The sequence below is a fragment of the Pseudoliparis swirei genome, chromosome 7 (assembly GCF_029220125.1).
Source record: "Pseudoliparis swirei isolate HS2019 ecotype Mariana Trench chromosome 7, NWPU_hadal_v1, whole genome shotgun sequence".
Classification (NCBI taxonomy): domain Eukaryota; kingdom Metazoa; phylum Chordata; class Actinopteri; order Perciformes; family Liparidae; genus Pseudoliparis; species Pseudoliparis swirei.
Window position 1 is genome coordinate 1,880,542 of NC_079394.1, and position 21,859 is coordinate 1,902,400.

General features: G+C 46.8%; 1 protein-coding gene across 1 annotated transcript; it reads left to right on the top strand.

The window, feature by feature from the left end:
• Window positions 1-1,737: 1,737 nt before the first annotated feature.
• On the top strand, window positions 1,738-21,800 carry bco2l (beta-carotene 15, 15-dioxygenase 2, like). Its single transcript, XM_056419623.1, has 12 exons — window positions 1,738-1,787; window positions 9,560-9,737; window positions 10,556-10,767; window positions 11,607-11,722; window positions 11,844-11,946; window positions 12,075-12,215; window positions 14,342-14,502; window positions 17,413-17,583; window positions 18,553-18,690; window positions 19,708-19,890; window positions 20,027-20,137; window positions 20,894-21,800. Exons 1-12 carry the CDS (start codon window positions 1,754-1,756, stop codon window positions 21,008-21,010), a joined length of 1,665 nt encoding a protein of 554 aa, XP_056275598.1. The 5' UTR covers window positions 1,738-1,753; the 3' UTR covers window positions 21,011-21,800.
• Window positions 21,801-21,859: the final 59 nt, after the last annotated feature.

Below are 21,859 nucleotides of genomic sequence, written 5' to 3' on the forward strand. Positions count from 1 at the left end.
TGTGATTTAGCATGTCTCTTATTCTGATAAGCTAATTGTTGACTTGTTCTATTTTCACAAGATAATATCCCGTTGGCCCTTTTCTGTGACACATAAATACGTTATTTTACCTGAATTTGGCATTCACTCTCCTGTTTTTAGCCAAGAATATATGTATCATATTTTAATAATATATTATAAAGTTCTGTGTTTATCTACAATTGAGTTTTATTGAGTGCTCCCTTTGAGTATTGTTCTTCTTAACACATGTTGTTTTTCTGCACACATTTATTTGTGGTTTTGGATCTACCACAACTATTTCAGATTGTTTGTGTGCCTGCTTGCAAGCTTGGATAGCATTCAATGTCATATAACTAAAAACAGTACTTATCAGAATTATACTTATTATTGTATACAAATGAATGTGTAGTCTTTTGGAAGAAACACATGTTGACCTCTCAAACTAAAACATTTAGACTACAGGGCTAAAGCTACACTGCTGTATCTGGCTCCAAGACATGCACGAGGTTTGGCATGAACATTCTGCTGCTACATCGATTTATTGTAATTATAGATATTTTACATGTTTTGACTTGATGAGTTCGAGCTCTGATTGCAGGAGGGACACAGTGACATTAGATAAAGGCAGCAGACACACAGACCTCTTCGACCAAGTGTCATTTGTACATACATTATTGTTTTACTGTGTATGACAATAGCAATGACTACATCAATATGGCCAATAGGCTGTAATTCTACACAATTTCTAGTCTTCCGACCACTCGGAGCCCTTTAACACGACACGTCATCTTCACACATCCAAACCGTGATGACAGGATGTTACGGCCTCTCGGTCGTCTAGGGGGGCACAGGCCGTAACGTACACATAATAAGGGGTACAGCTAAGGGTGGAACAAAGGAGGCGAACAATAAGGTGAAATACGTAAGCAAAATAAGGAATATTTATTTAGCAGAGATAAGGCTTAACAAAGGTAAACTAAAACTGAAACAAAAAGGCGTCAGGGTCTCCAAGGCCAACACAATAAAACAAAACCCCATGCTAACTAGAAAACAAAAGATCCCACTGAACGAACATAGTGAAATGAACAACAACACTGAGCTCCCTGACTGACCACAACAGGAGAAAAGACACAACAAACATGACGGAGGACCCGACACCGCTTGACCCAAAGACACACAACTGGTGGCCGACACTGAGGCACCATGCCACAGGAAGGTCACCGCTCAGGTGAAGAGAGAGAGAGAGAGAGAGAGAGTCACTTGATCTTGGGGGTGTATATATGTCCCGCCCACTGATTAGGAGATGCCTCTCAGGTGGTGTTGCTCCAGGTGTGCCAGACCTGAAAGACATAGCTCCGCCCTCTTTCTGGAAGAGGGCCGTCTAGTCAGGGGACGTAACACAGGAGCTCCCATACAAGGTGCCACCTGGACGAGCCGATCCGAGGACGACCCCGCTCCACACGGAGCCACAGTCGCCCCTATCTATTGACTATATTGCTACTACTGCTATGATAAAACAATTAAGTCTTTCAGCAAAATAAATGTCCGAAATAAACTCTTGTATTATGTCACATTATGCAAACAGAGACCTGCGTCATGAATCAATGGACAGTGAAAGTCAACACTGCACCTTAGCGTTGCTCCATGAAAGAGATCACTTACTTAACCTGGCAAGGAACCAATGGTTCAAAGGTCTTCCTCTGGGATTATTAAATCCTCTGTTAGTCTGGTCTCATGTGCAGAAGGACCAGCCATGTCCAAGACCACAGCGCTCCACACACACAGCAGTGAGTAGACACCACTTCCACTTCTGTACTCATCGATTGATTGCATTCATATTGGATTTATATATATTTATATTGTGGTGGATAACATAATTCACCCACGGAACTATGGGTGGGGGGAGTGTTTAGCACGGACCCGTTTAGGGGACGGAACGACCGTCCAGTTTAGTCCGGTTTTGACTTGACGAATGAACGTCTTTTGGTATTGTGTTCATTAAAGCTTTGTGCTGGATACTCCGCCTCCGACTCCCGTCTCTCGGCACTACACTGGTGACCCCGACGAAGGTCTCGCTGAAGCTTCAGAGACCAAAACGAACATGGCGAATAATGCTTTTATTAAGTTGCCGGAGTTCTGGGAGTTTTCACCGACGGCGTGGTTCGCGCAGACAGAGGCGCAGTTCGCCATCCGTGACGTCACGGACGACACCACACGCTACTACCACGTCGTGTCGGCGCTGGGAAGATCCACTGCGACCCGGGCGGCGAATTTCATAGCGAATCCCCCGGACCACGGCAAGTACAGGGACCTCAAAGCCTTCCTATTGAAGACTTTTGGGCTGTCACAGTCAGAGCGGGCCCAACGCTTGTTGGCTATTCGGGGCCTCGGGGACAGCAAACCCTCTGAACATATGGAGATGATGCTTAACCTGCTGGGTGCTGAAGAACCTAACTTCCTCTTCATGGAGCTGTTCCTCCAACACATGCCACCGCAGGTCCGGACGGCGCTCGCGGGCACGAAGATTACTGAGCCACGCGCGTTAGCGGAGGAAGCCGACCGTTTTTTCCTGGCTGCTCAGAGTTTTGCACCCGAAGTGCTAGCCCCAACACGCAGTGCCTACCCACCGGACAGGGACAGGCTGACCAACAGAGCCCCAGTAGCCGCCGATGGCAGCGCCAGCAATGGTATGTGCTATTTCCACGCACGTTTCGGCGCTAAGGCAAAGAGGTGCCGGTCCCCGTGCAACTTCAAGCCGACGGGAAACGCCAAGGCTTGCGCTTTTTAGTGGCCGTGAGTGCAGGCACGTCAACCCGGCTATTGTTCATCAGGGACACCCTCTCCGGCCGCGAGTTTCTTTGCGACACCGGGGCTCAGAGGAGCGTCCTGCCGGCTACGGTGGAGGACACCGCCCCGGGCGTCCATGGTCCACAGTTGAGGTCCGCTAACGACACACCCATCCGCACGTATGGCACAAAGACCGCAGACCTGTGCTTTGGAGGCCAGCGATTCAGGTGGGATTTTGTCACGGCCGACATCTCCTTTCCCCTCCTCGGCGCGGATTTCCTTTGTGCGCACAATCTGCTGGTAGACGTGAAAAACAACCGCCTGGTGGGCGCGGACGTTCTCACCGTTTGAATGTGCACGCAGTCGGGCGGCTTACGGCGGACTCTCCAGCTCCCACTCAGAGGGGCGAATATCAACGCCTGCTCAGAGAGTTCCCGGTATAACCCGACCTACCTTTTCCGCGGTCACGGCGAAACATGGTGTAGAGCATCATATAGACACCAAGGGCCCGCCCGTCTACGCTAGGGCCCGACGACTCAACCCGAGAGGCTGAAAGTCGCTAAGTCGGAGTTCGCCAACATGGAGCGCCTGGGCATCATCCGCCGCTCGGACAGCCCCTGGGCCTCACCACTTCACATCGTTCCCAAGCCAGGACGGCGGTGGCGACCTTGTGGGGATTACCGCCGCCTGAACGACGCCACCACGCCCGACCGCTACCCAATCCCGCACATCCAGGACTTCTCAGCACACCTGGCGGGCAAGCGGGTCTTCTCGAAGGTGGACCTGGTGCGCGGTTATCACCAGGTGCCGGTGCATCCCTCGGACATCGCAAAGACAGCGGTGGTGACGCCGTTCGGGTTGTTCGAGTTCCTGCGTATGCCGTTTGGGCTCAGGAACGCGGCTCAGACCTTTCAGCGGTTAATGGACTCGGCGCTCAGGGAGATGCCCTTCGTTTTCGTGTATTTGGACGACATCCTGGTCGCCAGCTCCTCCGAAAAGGAGCACCAGGGTCACCTACGCGACCTCTTCAGGAGGCTCGACCAGCACGGGCTGATCGTCAACCCGGCGAAGTGCCTGTTCGGGTTGTCCTCCATCCACTTCCTGGGGCACCTCATCAACAAGGAGGGGCCACCCTCTTCCGTCGAAGGTGGAGGCGATTTCGGCTTTCCCCCGCCCACACACCGCTCGGGCGCTCCGGGAATTCCTGGGGATGGTGACTTTTTACCACCGGTTCATCCGCCAGGCGGCTCACGTCATCGCCCACTGTACGGGCTCTCAGGACAAGTCCCCTAACCAGGCTGTCGACTGGACGGCGGAGAGGGAGAAGGCGTTCGAGGCCACGAAGGCCGCCTTGGGCGAGGCCGCCATGTTGGCCCATCCGTCGCATGATGCCCCCATCGCCATCACCACCGACGCGTCTGACTACGCCGTCGGCGCGGTGCACGAGCAATGGGTCGATGGTGCCTGGCAGCCGCTCGCCTTTTTCAGTCGCCAGTTGACCCCCAGGGAGCGCAAATACAGCGCTTTCGACAGGGAACTCCTTGGACTCTGGCTGGCGATCCGCCATTTCCGATTCCTCCTGGAAGGGCGGGAGTTTGCGGCTTTCGTGGATCACAAGCCTCTGACGTTCTGCATGTCCAAGGTGGCGGAGCCGTGGTCGGCCCGCCAGCAGCGTCAGCTGGCGTACATCTCCGAGTACACCACGGACATCCGACACATTGCTGGCAAGTCTAACGTGGTCGCAGACTGCCTCTCGAGAACGGTCATCGGGGCCGTCCAACTGGGCCTGGATTACGTCCGCATGAGCGTGGACCAGGCCTCCGACCATGGGGTCCAGGCCCTGAGGGATTCGGACACAGGATTGCGCCTGGAGGAGGTCGCGGTTGACGGCTCGGACGTGAGGCTATGGTGCGACGTCTCCACAGGCCAGCCTCGACCGCTGGTCCCGTTGTCCTGGCGCCGGCCCGTTTTTGAGGCGTTGCATGGCCTTTCCCACCCCGGCAGGAAGCCGTCTGTGAAATTGGTTTCCCAGAAGTTTGTATGGCAGGGACTGAGAAAGGACGTTGGTGCGTGGGTCAGCTCTTGCGTTGACTGTCAACGATCCAAAGTGCACCGCCATATTAAGGCCCCCCTTGGAGAGTTTACCGTTCCCGAAAGGAGGTTCGACCACGTCAACGTCGACCTGGTGGGACCGCTTCCCTCCTCTCACGGGTTCACCTACCTCTTCACCATGGTCGACAGGACGACCCGCTGGCCTGAAGCTGTTCCCCTCTCCTCGACGTCGGCTTCTGATGTGGCACGCGTTCATCGGCACTTGGGTCGCGCGCTTTGGGACTCCTTCAGACCTCTCCTCGGACCGGGGCTCGCAGTTCACCTCGGAACTCTGGAACGCGGTGGCTGAGGGGTTGGGGGTCAAGCTGCACCGCACTACCGCCTATCATCCCCAGGCGAACGGCTTGTGCGAACGTTTCCACCGTTCCATGAAGGCAGCCCTACGGGCCAGCTTGAGGGACGGCGACTGGGTGGATAGGCTGCCATGGGTGATGCTCGGCCTCAGGTGCGCCCCTAAGGAGGACCTGCGGTCCTCTTCGGCGGAGCTGGTCTACGGGCAGACCCTACGAGTGCCAGGCGATTTTATTCCCGACGCCTCGGTCCCCTGGTCGGCGGCCAAACAACGTTCCTCCCTACTGGAAACCGCTAGGGTTTTCGCGCCTGTTCCCACATCGCAACACGGCACTCCCACTTTCCGCATGCCCCCCGATCTGAGCACGGTGGACTATGTTTTCATTCGCCACGATGCCCACCGTGGTCCCCTACGCCCTCCTTACGATGGCCCGTTCAGGGTTTTGAGACATGGAGACAAGTGCCTGGTGGTGGACGTCGGGGGTAGGCCTGAGACCGTTTCCTGGGATAGGGTTAAGCCGGCTAACGTGGACATTTCCAGACCGGTGGAGGTGGCGCAACCCCCACGCCGGGGATGTCCGCCTGCGCCGCGCCCCGCGCTGCCCGTTGAGACTCCAGCGACCTTGTTGACCCCCGGGACCTCCGGGGTAGCGGACGGCGCCGACGTGCCTGCTGCTTCCTCTCCCTCGGCCCCTGTCATCCGCTCGAGACGGGGTCGGGTCGTCGCCTTTCCGTCACGAGGACTTTGACTATGGGTGAATTCTGGGGGGGCTTGTGTGGTGGATAACATAATTCACCCACGGAACTATGGGTGGGGGGAGTGTTTAGCACGGACCCGTTTAGCGGACGGAACGACCGTCCAGTTTAGTCCGGTTTTGACTTGACGAATGAACGTCTTTTGGTATTGTGTTCATTAAAGCTTTGTGCTGGATACTCCGCCTCCGACTCCCGTCTCCCGGCACTACAATATATACATATATATATTTAATATATATTTTTAAAATATATATATGTATATATATATATACATATATTTAATATATGTATATATATATAGAGGTGAGGTAGAAGTAAAGATATTTGGGATATTTTGGAAATAACACAAAGTTCTGGTAATAATAGAGCTGTACATTTTCCATGTCATGCTATTTTATTGTTACATAATAATACAAATACTCCTTTATATTCCTTATTATTCATTTGAGTAAAGTATTTTGGAATGTGGTTGACTTCCCTAGAGTTACATCTACAGTACATGAATCGAAACTCTGATCAGCCTCTACAGGAGGCTATTTAAACCAAAAAATTATTAATTATGACGGAAGTTCATGACTGACTAAATCAACATTCCACTTATAACAAAACATGTATTTCATCCTGTTTAATGCAAGAACAATAACAATAGTATGTTATATAGAATACCTTCTATGGAAGCAGAAACACACACGCAATCAAAGACGTGCCCGATGTGACTCAGCATTCATGTTTCCTTCTCTTGTTTTTCAAAACCAGAGCTGTAGTTTTACAATAGCAGCTGGCAGGTCCCATTGTTTCTGCTCCGAGGTCTTCTGTTGAATCAGAGCTGGTGGGAGAATGTGCTCAATTAACAGCTTTTAGTCATTATCAGCAGTGAACTAAAAGTAGAACATTGACTGTCAGGACCCTGCAGAGTAAAAATGAAAAATGAAAAGAACAGCCATTTTAATAAATATGTGCAACAAGGAAATGTTCTGCTGTGAAGAAATCAGTTCACTAAAGTAATAGCTGTTAGATTAACCACTGCTGCAATTGTGATGACAGAAAAATGAGAGCTAAAAAAAAAGGCAATACCTGAATCTATTACACACCGGGCTCGTGAATGTTGCCGAGACGGTTCTGAATGCAACAGTCGGAAAGAGACGTGAAATACCAGGAAAATGACGGCCCGCGTTCAGGGATCATTATGCTGCAGTCATCACAATCAGAACTCACAAACTCTACGTTGAGAGAGATTGTTAACGCCTACAACGGTTATCTCTCTATTGCACAATCTCGTTTTTATTGTACGCCGTGGTCGTGTCACGGGAATGAAACAAATTCCGGTTCGCAGAATCGCAATAACGATTCATGCCGTCAAAAAACTCTTATTTTGTAACCTCGGCTCAGCGTGGGGCTCCGTATTTAACAATGATTTGCTTTTGCTAATCACGAAACTCATAAATATTTTACAATCTGCGTTATTTGGAGGTATGAGGTGATGAGCAGGAATTGGTTATTGGATAACAGATAAGAAAGGAGGCAGTGCAGGTGTCATTCACAGTGCGAGACCCCAGAGAGTCGTAGGAACATCCAGGCTGGAGCTGTTACAGCGCGTAATGTCTGCTGCCACAGAGCAGATCCTCCATCACACTTATACATCTTTAATCAGTTGTTTGATTATTATTTCGAGTGTCGGTAAAGCTTAAAATACAACAGCCGAGGTGAGAAGTTGTGAAACTATTACGTACTAAATCTCATCAACTCAATTAGAAAGATAAAGGTTCAAAGGTTCTTCTTGATTGTGTTGAAATTAGTAGATCACACTGACAATGCAACCCGGAAGGGTGAATAACATGTATAACACACACACACACACACACACACACACACACAGTGTCAGGCCGGGATTCCAATCAGGACTCATGCTGAGGCGTCAGTGAGCAGTTTAATAATTCAAACAAAAACTCTCCTAAGAGGTGGAGGCTAAACAAGGTCCTAAGAAATAAAAAGCTGGACTATGAAAACTACAACAAAAATCGCTCTTTCGAGGTTGGTACTTAGTTTACAAAAAGGCTCGGCGGCTATGAATGTGGCCTTGGTGAACGACCATGAGACGAAACACTTTGGCACAGGACAGAGGGAAGACGCAGACTATAAGCACATGAGGGTAATGGGGAACAGGTGGAACCAATCAGGGATCAGGGGAGACAATCAGACCGGTGACACATGAGGAAGGGCAAGTGACCTGAAACGAGAGGAGAGTTAGACTTCAAAATAAAACAGGAAGTTACGAGACAAAAACCCAAGACAAGACAAGCTTCACCGCGGTGTGACGCACAGGCCACGCTCACACACACACACACACAGGCCACGCACACACACACACACACACACACACACAGGCCACGCACACACACACAGGCCACACACACACACACAGGCCACGCACACACACACACAGGCCACACACACACACACACACACACACACACAGGCCACACACACACCTACACAGGCCACACACACAGGCCACGTACACACACACACAGGCCACGCACACACACACACACACACACACACACACATAGGCCACACACACACACACACACACACACACTTATATCACTTCCTATTTCACATTCGTTCAAAGTTCCATGTGGTTTACAGCACCACACCCATGTTGAAAGTGGTGATACACCTGTGTGTGTGTGTGGGTGTGTGTGTGTGTGTGTGTGTGTGGGTGAGTGTGTGTGTGTGTGTGTGTGGGTGAGTGTGAGAACATGAGTTGGATGTGAGATTGTGGGACCAAGAGTTCAGCTGCTGTTCAAGGACTGCTCTTTCCACTCTGCTATCGCCAGAGATCTTTAGTGGATTCTCCAGTGTGCTTGAAATCCTCTCCTTTCTTCTTCTTTCCTCTCCTTTCCTCTTCTTTCCTCTCCTCTTCTTTCCTCTCCTCTCCACTCCTCTTCTTTCATCTCCTCTTCTTTCATCTCCTCTCCTTTCCTCTCCTCTCCACTCCTCTTCTTTCAACTCCTCTTCTTTCCTCTCCTCTCCTCTTTTCCTCTCCTCTCCTCTCCTTTCCTCTTCTTTCCTCTCCTCTCCACTCCTCTTCTTTCATCTCCTCTTCTTTCATCTCCTCTCCTTTCCTCTCCTCTCCACTCCTCTTCTTTCAACTCCTCTTCTTTCCTCTCCTCTCCTCTTCTTTCCTCTCCTCTCCACTCCTCTTCTTTCCTCTCCTCTTCTTTCATCTCATCTCCTCTCCTCTTCTTTCCTTTCCTCTCCTCTCCTCTTCTTTCCTATCCTCTCCACTCCTCTTCTTTCCTCTCCTCTTCTTTCATCTCATCTCCTCTCCTCTCCTCTCCACTCCTCTTCTTTCCTCTCCTCTTCTTTCATCTCATCTCCTCTCCTTTCCTCTCCTCTCCACTCCTCTTCTTTCATCTCCTCTTTTTTCCTCTCCACTCCACTCCTCTTCTTTCCTCTCCTCTTCTTTCATCTCCTCTCCTTTCCTCTCCACTCCTCTTCTTTCATCTCCTTTCCTCTCCTCTCCACTCCACTCCTCTCCTCTCCTCACTCTTCCACTCCTCTCCTCTCCTCTCCTCTCCTCACCCCTCCTCTCTTCTCCTCTCCTCAGTGTCCAGCAGGCAGCGATGTCCGCCGGGCAAGGGTCTGGAGAGCATCGAGCGTCTGGTGCGCTCTGTGGAGGAAACCCCTGATCCCATCCCCACCTCCATCACGGGAACTATTCCAACCTGGATCAACGGCAGCTTCCTGAGAAATGGTCCCGGGAAGTTTGAATTTGGAAAAGACAGGTATTCTGAAAAATACGATGGAGTTTAACAACCTTTACAAAATGAATTCAACCAAGAAAGCTTTATTTGCATGACAGTGTACAAACAAAAGGAAGTACAACCCAAAGCCATCACAACGCTTTATAACACATAACTGAAGCCGCCTATCACTCCCAAATTGATTGATTGTATTTCTGACAACACTATGTGCACATATGACACATATAACAACATATATGGTCAAACAATACAGATAGTCTTTGAAATGACAACAATTATAGTAATAAAATAGGTAAAATGACACTTGATGTATTGCCAGTACATTAACAGAACAACATGTATGAGGCTGAACCTCAACAGTATACAGTAGTTTTATGACGGCCCATAAATTTGTTTTCTCTCTTGAATTAATATTTGTATCACTTGAATTCATGTTTTCTCTCTTGAATTAATATTTTTCTCTCTTGAATTCATATTTTTGTCACTTGAATTCATGTTTTTATCACTAGAATTTATGTTTTCTCTCTTGAATTAATATTTGTATCACTTGAATTCATATTTTTCTATCTTGAATTCATATTTTTCTCTCTTGAATTCATATATTTCTCACTTGAATTCATATTTTTCTCTCTTGAATTCATATTTTTCTCACTTGAATTCATATTTTTCTCACTTGAATTCAAATCCTCAAACTGTTCGTCCTTAAATGAAGGTTTTCTTTGCCGATGTTCAAAAAGCTTTTTGTGTATTTCTCATTATTTGCCTTACAGAGCTCTCTCTCTCTAACTTTGTCTCACACAAATTCCCTGCTTACAAAAGACTCGTCTTTATCCTCTCAGATACACCCACTGGTTCGATGGCATGGCCCTGATGCACCGGTTCCACATCTGTGAGGGCAGTGTCACCTACTGTAGCCGATTCCTCAGAAGTGACTCGTATGTCACCAACTCAGAGAAGAACCGCATCGTGGTGTCAGAATTCGGGACCTTAGCCCTGCCCGATCCCTGCAAGAACATCTTTGCTCGCTTCTATTCCCGCTTTCAGATTCCTAGTAAGTGTGTCTCCTTTTTATATTGCATATTTCCGTATGCAATCCACTTCAATGTACCATAAGGTAGCACTAGCAGTGCCTAATGCAGGGGTCCCCAGACTGTTTCCTGTGAGGGCCACATAACTGTCCCCTTCTCTGATGGGGGTCAGGAGTCAGTTTGTAACAGAAACAGTGTGATGATCACAGGGTGGCTAAATATAAACATGTATTGTTTTCCAGAAAGCCACATAACCAAATATTAAAAACCCTTTCCGGGATCTTACCTAACCTTTTCACCATTATTCCGTTCTATTTGACAGCGGCTAGTCGTGGATTTGCGTGGCCAGACTAAAAAATCAATAAAAAAATCATAATGCGTCTCTGGTTTTGTTCAGGGGGCCAAATGTGGAGGCGGGCCGTAGTTTGGGGACCACTGGCCTCATGCATTATTGAAGTATTCAATCAACTTTTGTGAGTTCAATTTTAAAGTAAAAAACAATTCCGTGCCAGATTACTTGAGCCAAAGTAGAAGTCAAACAAATAGAGGGAAAAAAATGCTCTATTTTTCTTTTCTTTTTTTACTGAATGTACTGTATTTGTTATTGGTTCTGCAGCCTGTGAGAGCCAATGTTACATCCGACTGTGTTACATGATTGTACGTGTGTTTGTGTGTGTGTGTGTGTGTGTGTGTGTGTGTGTGTGTGTGTGTAGTTGTCTGTGAGGGAAACATGATGTAAAGCTTCTGAAAAACTCGGGATGGAGAAGCTGATGGACGAAGTAGTTTTCCGTCTAATCCCTCAGAACGATGAGTTTAGCTGAAGTGTTTCATGTGTTCGTGCCTTTTCTTTTGGTGTGAACAGAGGCCACAGATAACGCCAGCGTGAACTTTGTCACATACAAGGGAGACTATTACGTCAGCACAGAAACCAACTACATGAGACGAGTAGACCCACAGAGCCTGGAGACGAAGGAGAAGGTGAGTCAGCATCACAAATACAATCGTCGCTTTTGAATGCCGACGCTGATAAATAGTCGGGCGAATAAAGACGAGAAACATGGCCGACTGTTGATGATGACGACGATGCTGTCCTTTCAAGGTGGACTGGAGTCAATACATCGCTGTCAACTCGGCCACAGCTCACCCACACTATGACCGCGAGGGAGCCACGTACAACATGGGCAACTCCTATGGGAAAAGCGGTACTCTTCTTTTATGTCCTTTCTCTTCTCACCCGTCTGCCTTCTCAACGATATACTCATGTAGATATCCTTATGGTTTCCATCCATCATATCCATCCTGAACATCATTTGTTTTTGTCCCTCCTCAGGTTTCTTTTACAATATCATTTGTGTCCCTCCTCCCGAGGAGAAGGCAGCAGTGGAGGACCCTGCAGACCTGAAGGGAGCCAGAGTAATCTGCTCCATTCGGGCTTCTGAACCCAGGAAACCTTCCTATTATCACAGCTTTGGTGAGATGCACGCCGCAGGATGACAAAAGCCTTCTTTGAGTTGCCTGCATGCCGGATGTAAACTGAATTCATTAATTAAATGAGAGATTTAGTTTTTTGCCACTGAAAGGGAGCGTCACCGTTTTCTCCTTGCTCTTAGTAATTATTCATTTGAATTCTTGTCTCGCCCTGCTTCTTTCGGATAATCACAGCTCCTTTGTTTTTCAGTTTAGCTTATCTCTCTCTGTCGATAAGTCTGCCTTTGACTCACACGAGTCTCTGCATATAAAAAAAGATCAACTCATTAATTTAGTTCTCTCCAGGTCTTCACACTGATAGCACAGTTTCCAACAAACACAGGATTTGTGTCATTGTGTTAGTTGTAAACCAGCTTTTTACTGTCTTATGTCTACATTTCAGTCAGTTATACTTGTGTATTTGGTGGAATAGGTTTTGCTTGTTCCAATCCTCACCTATGGTCTAGGAACTTTGGGTAGTGACCCAAAGAACAAGGTCGCGAAAAGGTTCCTCCGTAGGGTGGCCGGGCTCAGCCTTAGAGATCGGGTGAGGAGCTCGGACATCAGGAGGGAGCTCGGAGTCGAGCCGCTACTCCTTCGCATCGATAGGAGGCAGCTGAGGTGGTTCGGGCATCTGATTCGGACGCCTCCTGGACGCCTCCCGTTAGAGGTTTTCCAGGCACGTCCAACTGGGAGGAGACCCCGGGGAAGACCCCGGACACGCTGGAGGGATTCTATCTCCCGGCTGGCCTGTGGATGCCTCGGGGTCCCCCACAATGAGCTGAAAAATGTTGCGGGTGAGAGGGAAGTCTGGGTCAGCCTGCTGGGTCTGCTGGGTGTGCTGCCCCCGCGACCCGACCACGGAATAAGCGGTTGAAAATGGAATGGAAAAAAAAAATGGTTTTGCTTGATTAGGAGGAACGAAGAGAAAAGTCTGTTTTTATAATGGCTACACACTGAGGTACACCTGCATGAATATGATTGGATGTTACTGGTCAGCTGATAGCCAAGCAGTTGATGAAGAATCTACTGATAGTGAAGCATTTAGCATTAACCCGATGCCAATCAACAAGCACAACTCTGCTGCTCTCCCCAACCTACAACAATGTAGCTCCGTGTGGTCGTTGCTGCCCCGGCTCCCTGATGATATCTCAGCCCATGTTTCCGGCAGACCACCCTTGGTCTGCCAGACTATCTGGCACCGAGAAATCTCAGAGTGTACGTTCATACAAGGCACCACATAATTACTCCTGTCAGTAGAGTTAGAGTAGTCGGGGGGGTTATGTTTAGCCCCAATTTAATGTGATTATATTCAATTCAGTTCAATTCAGTTTATTTGTATAGCCCATTTTCACAAATTAGAAATGTGTCTCAGAATGCTTTACAATCTGTACACATAGACATCCCTGAGCTTTGACCTCACATCGCATCAGGAACAACTCCCAAACAACCCTTCAGGGTAAAAGGTCAGACCCCTTGAGGAGAGAACAGAGGAGGATCCCTCTCCAGGATGGACAGGTGTAACAGATGTCATGTGACCAGAAGGAATCATTACACACACATTAAAACACAGTAACAACACAATGAATATGACAGAGTGGATGAAGAGTTGGTAGTCGGCATATTCCACCATCCAGACCTCCACCATCCATCAGATGGAGGTAGAGAGGAGGAGTGGGCGGGGTCTCAACAGGGCCATGGCGTCGTTGGTAGTCGGCCTGATTAGGAGCACAATATGTTTCGTAATGAGGCAAGAAAGTTTTACCGTTCAAACTGACAAGCAGAGGAACACGGTCCTCCTGCAAAACCTCTACCACTGGGCCAATTTAGCAACATGGGGGCAGTTGGAAAACTCATTTTCAGTTTAGATACCCCCAAGACACTCCTGAAATCATGCTAGTCACAGGGCCTTGCAATAATGAACCGTGACCCATTTAATGTGCTTGTAACACAATGAAATGGCGCATCAGTGTGGGAAAAGATAAAAAGAATAAACTCTGTCGTGAAACTACACACTCAGCAGTTCACTGATTTATCGTGATATACGATGACACGATGATGAATAAGCTCCGTCGATCATGTGTTTTTTTAATTCACGCCTCTCCTTCTGCGCTCGCCCTCTCTCTGCAGTCATGTCGGAGAACTACATCGTGTTCGTCGAGCAGCCGATCAAGCTGGACGTGATGAAGATGAAGCTGTACCAAATCCAGGGAAAGAGCTTGAACAAAGCCATGAAGTGGGAACCTCAGTATGACACCATCTTCCACTTGGTCAACAAGCACACCGGCAAGGTGCGTTAGTTCACCGCAGACAGGGAGCCGGGGGGGGGGGCTGCGGCGCGGCGGTCGCTCTGCAGCCTGATTGGCTGCAATCTGCCGTCCCTTCAGGACTTGTTCCCTTCCAGAAGCCTGAGGCGAACAAGAGAGATTGTGGCCGACCGCTCTCACCCGGGACACACACTGTTTGAGTGCCTTCCATCTGGCGGGGGGATGCGGTCCATCAGGACCGTGACCCCACGCCACACTCACAGTGTCCTCCCGTCGGCAGCGGGGCTCATGAACAGAGCCCGGTCCCCCGCCGACTGACTGTCATCCCCAGGATAATTTCCTTCCGGTTACTCCCCTGCACATCACTTCATAAGTACACTTAAATACACTTAACTCTTCACTTTAAATACACATGTCACTTTAAACTGACTGCAACTTGCCTGTCTGTGCACTTTATCTTATATTTATATTCTTAATTCTCGCACCGTGTTGATTGTTGTCACCGTTGCACCACCGGTCTATTGTTGCACCTCCATACACATGGAAATAAAAGGTTCTGATTCTGATCTGATTCTGAGGTAGGAAACAAACATCTGCTGAATAGTCAGAACTAAGTAGGAGATCTGCCAGCTAATCTCTTCACGCATCGCGGAGCTTTCCCCTATTTATTTAGATAAATTAACCCTCTGATGGCAGAGCCTTTCCTCACACATTGTTACTCTCAATACCCTCATCTCATCACACAGCAGACCCGTTAAGCATTCAATATCGGGGAGGCTGTAGCTCAGGGGGGTCAGGGGGTCGTCCTGCAACCCCAAGGTCGTCGGTTCGATCCCCGCTCTCCCCATTAGTTGCCAGTCGAAGTGTCCATGAGCAAGGCACTGAACCCTGCTCCTTCATGACTAAGGAGGGGTTAAGAGAATCAGTGGCGGCTGGTGAAATTTTTTTTGGGGGGGGCGCAGTTTAAATAGCACTCAACAATGAGAAGAAAAGAGGTTTTGAGTAGAATATTGTAAAAAACAAAGCTTTATTTCAAGAACACACCGTGCTCAACACTGTCCAACAACAACTATCAACACACTGTAACTTTGGGCATGAGAGGTTCAGAGCAGCTTTAAGGAACATTGGGTTGGGTTTCAGAGGTTTGCAAAATAAAAGAGTTTCACCCTCACATGAAAGAGGTTCAGAGCAGAATAGAGTCAGAAAGAGATCACATGTTACATTGTTTGACAGAGTAGACCCACTACTGTAAAGACAAGTAGCTCCTCTCTTTAAAGTTGGCAAACTTCTCCATAACTCTCTGGTTAAAGTCAATCATGTCTGTAACCAGCCTGTTTCATTATTCTTGAGGGAATGTGTCTGTTTTTCAGAACTTCTTCATTGTGTTTCGCTGCCAGCTCGGTCTCCTACTGCTCTGCATGGAGCTAACTCGCTAACAGCTGTTAGCGAGTTAGCTCCATGCTCTTAGCTAGATAACTGCGGCAAGATTCGTGCTTTACACTTGTCTGCATCTCTTTAGATCCCTCACCCCGTTGTAGTCCAGAGAGTTTCAGTCCCAGGACTTTGGAACAACAGACAGGGGGAACAAAAAACGAATTACTCATGGAGCATTCAGCTAACCAGCTCCGGTTAGCATATCGGCTTGAGGAGAATCTCCGGGTGTACGTCCTCCCGCGGTCAGCGATTTGCTGCTGAATTTTTAATTCCGGATGTTCGGGTCCCAACTCTTTCAGCCTCTTCTTATCAATATCTGACCGTCGATTGAAAGGTCTTTCGCGTAGAGATACCACAGAGTTTTCAGTCACCGACGCCATGCTAACAACAAGCTTCTGCTAGCTATGTTGCTCGCGTACCTGCGTGGAGGTGGAGGTGGAGCTCCCTGGCAGGGTTGCCAGGTCTGTGAGATAAAACCAGCCCAATATCAGAACTCAAAATATGCCCGTGCCAAACCATATACACTGCTTTTAAAGTCCAACAGCATTGCTATCATTGCCAAATGTATTGTAATATCTACAAAGTAACACCAAATGTTTAGTTTGCCAGCATTAAAAGCAGTTATTTCACCTAGGTCCTAAAATGGCCTTGTGTAATTAGATACAGTATATTATCATAAATAAAATGTGTGTACGTGCTGATCTGGAGTCAGTTTGGTAGGATTTGGGTATGAATAAATTATTTCATTTAAAATATGGATTTTTATTTAAAGATATTCATGTAATTTGCATGCAAAATAGGTCAACCCGAACCAAGGACACAAAATTCAACCCGCGGAACACTTCAAAAGTGGCCCGATTCCGCAGGAAAACCGCGGACCTGGCAACACTGCTCTATGGGCTGAGGGAACATACGGGTCTCTGATCTGCCGAATAATCCAATCGCGTCGCACATTTGTGCGCCCAAGATTCCAGTTTCATCCGCCAATGTGAAGCCGGTCATTGCCAAAACGACTGAAATGTTGTATCGATGCCGTACACACACGTTAGACCAGCGCCTCGAAAAAGGGGAGGGGCTTCTCTCCGTGATAATGGCGATATATTATATTTTTTCACATTAATTTAAGTGGTTGTTGACAGGGGCTTGCGGTCTCCCACACACATTTAGCGCGTCAACACGGTATATTTACTATTTAAATGATTTGGCATATGTTTTTTGACAGGATTTTTTTTGTTTCTTCTTTTTTTTTCATCTCCAAATTTTAAGAGGGGCGGCACCCTAGCGCCCCCTATGGACGAACCGCCACTGAAGAGAATACATGTCATTGCCTGTGTACCTATACTCTGTGTACCTGGACTCTGTGCAACGACAATAGATTGAATCCAATCCAAAAGTTCACAATGCTCGTCTTCAAATGTTAAATCCAACACGGACGCTCTTCGTGTTTGTTCAAAAGCATTCATAGTCTTCATCATACTAATACTTTCTTTGCGCCGACAGGAGAGTGAAGTGAAGTACCGCGCAGCGCCCATGTTCACGCTGCATCAGATCAACGCTTTTGAGGACAACGGGCTCTTGGTGATGGACATGTGCTGCGGGGACGATGGTGAGGTCATCGGAGAATTTACGCTGGAGAACCTCCGTCGGGGCGCGGGAGAGGAAATGGACAAGGTGAATTCATTTTATTTTATTTTATATTTTCAATGTATTTAACCAGGAAATGCCTCATTGAGATTAAACATCTCCTTTAGTAGAGCGCCCAGACAGCAGCACGTCACACAAAGTCTCAGACATGCAACAGAAAACAGTGACAGATAATATTTAAAAATGAAAAAAATCATACAGACTCTCATTCAAACACACACACACACACACACACACACACACACACACACACACACACACACACACACACACACACACACACACACACACACACATAATCAACATGTCTGACATGTTTGATCGGTTCATCATCGGTGAGCAGCTCATGAGGTTCTGGCTTTTACTAAATGATTTCAACTGTTTCTTCATATAACATCTGTTGACACAATTGTTTCGCGAATATATTAGTTGCATTCTTAACATGAGCATCAACTCATCCATCCACCCAGTGTTTACTCACTTTAGTAACAAATATCTCCACCAAAAATATTTAAAAACATGATTCACAATTGATTCAGAGGTTGTTGTGGTTCTATCCGTAAGAACCATATTGTTCACCGATCATATATATATATGTATTTCTGTATGTATGTGCGTATGTGTTAATATGTATGCATATATATATATATCTATATGTATTTGTGTGTATGTATGTATATATATATTTTATTTTTATTTGCTTTGTTATTATTTTTTACTTTATATTAATTTTCTGATTTATTTTATATTAATTTAGGATAGGAATAAATAAGCATTTTTTGCTTCTACCTATACCTTTTCAGTCTTTCTGTTCTGTATATTCTATAGAATAATATTGTATTTGATTTGATTGACTGAATAAAATGCAAAAAACATCTATATTAAATGCAGGATTCGGTGTGCGTGTGTTTGTGTGTGTGCGTGTTTGTCATTGCACCTTTCAGTCAAAAGAGCCACGCTCACAGTTCTTCATGTCTGTCTGATTTCGTTTGGCAGTTTTACAACTCAATGTGCAGAAACCTCCCGAGGAGATACGTCCTGCCGCTGACCGTGGACGAAGAAACTCCTTTGGACCAAAACCTGGTGTTGCTGGATAACTATACAGCCACAGCCAGGAAGACAAAACCAGGAGAGGTAGGATTAAACAGTGTGTAATATGTTTACCTGAGCTTTACACTCAATATGGTTTTTATCAAGTACAAATGTCGGCCTATAATCATGATAAATGCAGCCAATTCACTCCCACACACTGTATAATTATTGGGCATGACGAGACATTGAAAGGTACTGCAAGAGAGTCCTTTCATGACTTACGGCAGATAAAAGTGATTTCAAAATGAGAGTCCATCATGGGGCTGAACAATTACCATCTAACACTCACACACACACAAAGAGAGACACACAGTCCAACATCTTCTTATGGTAAATTAAAGCTGAAACGATGAAAGCTAATGTGATGTTTCAGTTGTCATGACAACCTGAGTGACACCGTCCTCGGTTCTCAGTGCCGCTGTGTACCGTTCATGTAACGGTTGAAAAACAGCTGTGAAGGTGCATTGAAGTCAAAGACGGGTTTGCAATTTGTAGGTTACATCAATTTCAAAGTCAAATTAAAAGAAATATTATTTATTCTTAACTCAAGTTAGAGGATCTCGTGCAGATATCCCTTCATGGGTTTTAAGGAATAACGCTGTATTGATTCCAGCTCTCTACAATGTGCAGTAAATCAGGTATGCAGGTGTTCATAGGGCGGCTGTAGCTCAGTGGGGTAAGAGGAAGGGGGTCGTCCTGCAACCCCAAGGTCGTCGGTTCGATCCCCGCTCTCCCCATTAGTTGCGAGTCGAAGTGTCCATGAGCAAGGCACTGAACCCCCAGCTGCTCCCCGGGCGCATCACTGCAGCCCACTGCTCCTTCATGACTAAGGAGGGGTTAAATGCAGAGGATACATGTCGTTGCCTGTGTACCTGGACTCTGAGTACCTGTACTCTGTGTACCTGGACTCTGTGTACCTGTACTCTGTGTACCTGTACTCTATGTACCTGGACTCTGAGCAATGACAATAGATTGAATCCAATCCAATCATTAACTAGGCAAATATGTTTGGTTAAAATGTAAACAGTGCACTGAAAGTTGAATCTTGACCTCCTCCAGGTTTACATGACTCACGAGGAACTTTACGATGACGAGCTGCTGCAGTACGGCGGCCTCGAGTTCCCTCAGATCAACTACGAGCAGCACAACGGCCGACCCTACCGCTACTTCTACTCCTGTGGCTTCGCACATGTCTTCAGTGACTCCTTGCTCAAAATGGATGTCCACACCAAGGAGCTTAAGGTTTCTATCGATCAGAGACCGCTTCATTGTTAACTGTTGGCATCAAAGTTACTTCTCCTGCTGCTTCTCTAGCTCAGATGGGCAGGTTTTATAACATGAAACAGCTGCCAGTGTTAATGTAATCTTCCCTGTCAAGGTGTGGCGTTATCCCGGCTTGTTTCCGTCTGAGCCGGTCTTTGTTGCGGCGCCCAACGCTACTCAGGAAGACGATGGAGTGATTTTGTCAGTCATCATCACACCCAGAGAGGTGAGTTATAAAAACAACAAGAAACGATCAACAAGAGCGCAGCAGGCGTCGTTCACTCGAATCATTCCTCACGCTGTTCGTTCATAACAGGGCGGTTTGACACGACTTTCCCACATTGCTGTGTGAGCTGACTGGACTTGTATTCTTTATTATGCACGGGGAAGACAAATGTTCTGTTACTTTCGCCAATGTTATTGTGAGAAGGGTGCTTTCTGACCTTTTTGTTCACATGACTCTTAGTTTAGTTTAGTTTATTTCGATCAGCAAAATATACAAAAATCAAAATTCAACAAAAGAAGAAAGTAGCTGACCGAAAGGGTCGAGGCTGAAGCTATCAAGCTTATAAGTGCCCAAACCTATCATTTCATGAAAAAACTTATTTCAGAGAACCATATACATATATCTATATATATATTATATACATATACATATACACATGTACATACATATACATATACATACACATACATACATATTCACACACACATATATACATATACACACACATATACATAAATACACACACACACACACACACACACACATAAATAGACACACATACATATTTCATAAAACAATAAACAAAACAAAAAACTTGTCCCCATTACCCGTTACTTATGATGCTTCATCAATGCTGTTACGTCTGTACTTCTCCAGAGTCATGTCTTTAAATTCTTTCTTGAATATCACCAGATTTGTACTTTCTTTCACCAGATTTTTACTTTCTTACTCTATTTTAATCTCTTCTATTTCCAGGAGAAAAGCACTTTCCTACTTATTCTGGATGCGAAGACCTTCACAGAGCTGGGGAGAGCAGAGGTCCCCGTCGATGTCCCGTACGGGTCCCACGGCGTGTTCAACAGGATGGGCTAGACGGGCCGTTGTTCACCACTCCGGGAAACTCTGGACAGGACAAAGACCTCCCGCCACACCAAAAGCTTTGTCCCGTCGGCAGTCGGGCTCATCAATGGAGCCCGGCTCCCCCACTGACTGACTCTGTCACCCCCAGGACTTCCTCCTCTTCTTCCTCCTTCCTCTCTCCTTCCTCTTCCTTCTCCTCCTTCTTCTTCTTCTTCTTACTCCTCCTCCCTCCTCCTTACACATGTCACTTTAACATACACTTTAACTTAAACACACATGTCTCTTGAAACACACACCTAAACACTTTAACGTTATTTGTTGTCCGAGCACTTTATCTTATTTTATCTTATCTTATGCCAAAAAAAAATCCTCGTTTGTGTAAACATTCCTGGCAATAAACTGTTTCTGATTCTGATTCTGATGTAACCGGGAACCAGCCTCTTCAGCCACAGAATGTGATCGTCTCCGGCGATGTCGTTGCATGTACGATTTCTGAACTGTAAAAGAAACGAGAAGCAAGGGGGGAAAAAAAATAGTTTGTAGCTCACCATCAGAAATATGGCAATCATTTGCAGACTTACGAGACAGAAAGCCCAGCATGGCATCGGCGCTCTGATAACGTTGGTCCTCTAAGTGCTCTCATGTGCTCTTGTAAGATTTTGAAACAGATTTTAGGCAATGGCCAGACTTCCACGTTGATGTCGGTTACGTGGAAGAAATGACATTTTATGTGGAAAACCTTTTGAAAAAAACACGACAGTGAAGACACAAATTGAAATAAAATCTTTTTTTTCTGTTTAAACTGAAAGTGTTTGTGCATCATCACACCACTGGAAACGCTATATTCCCCGTGAGAACCAA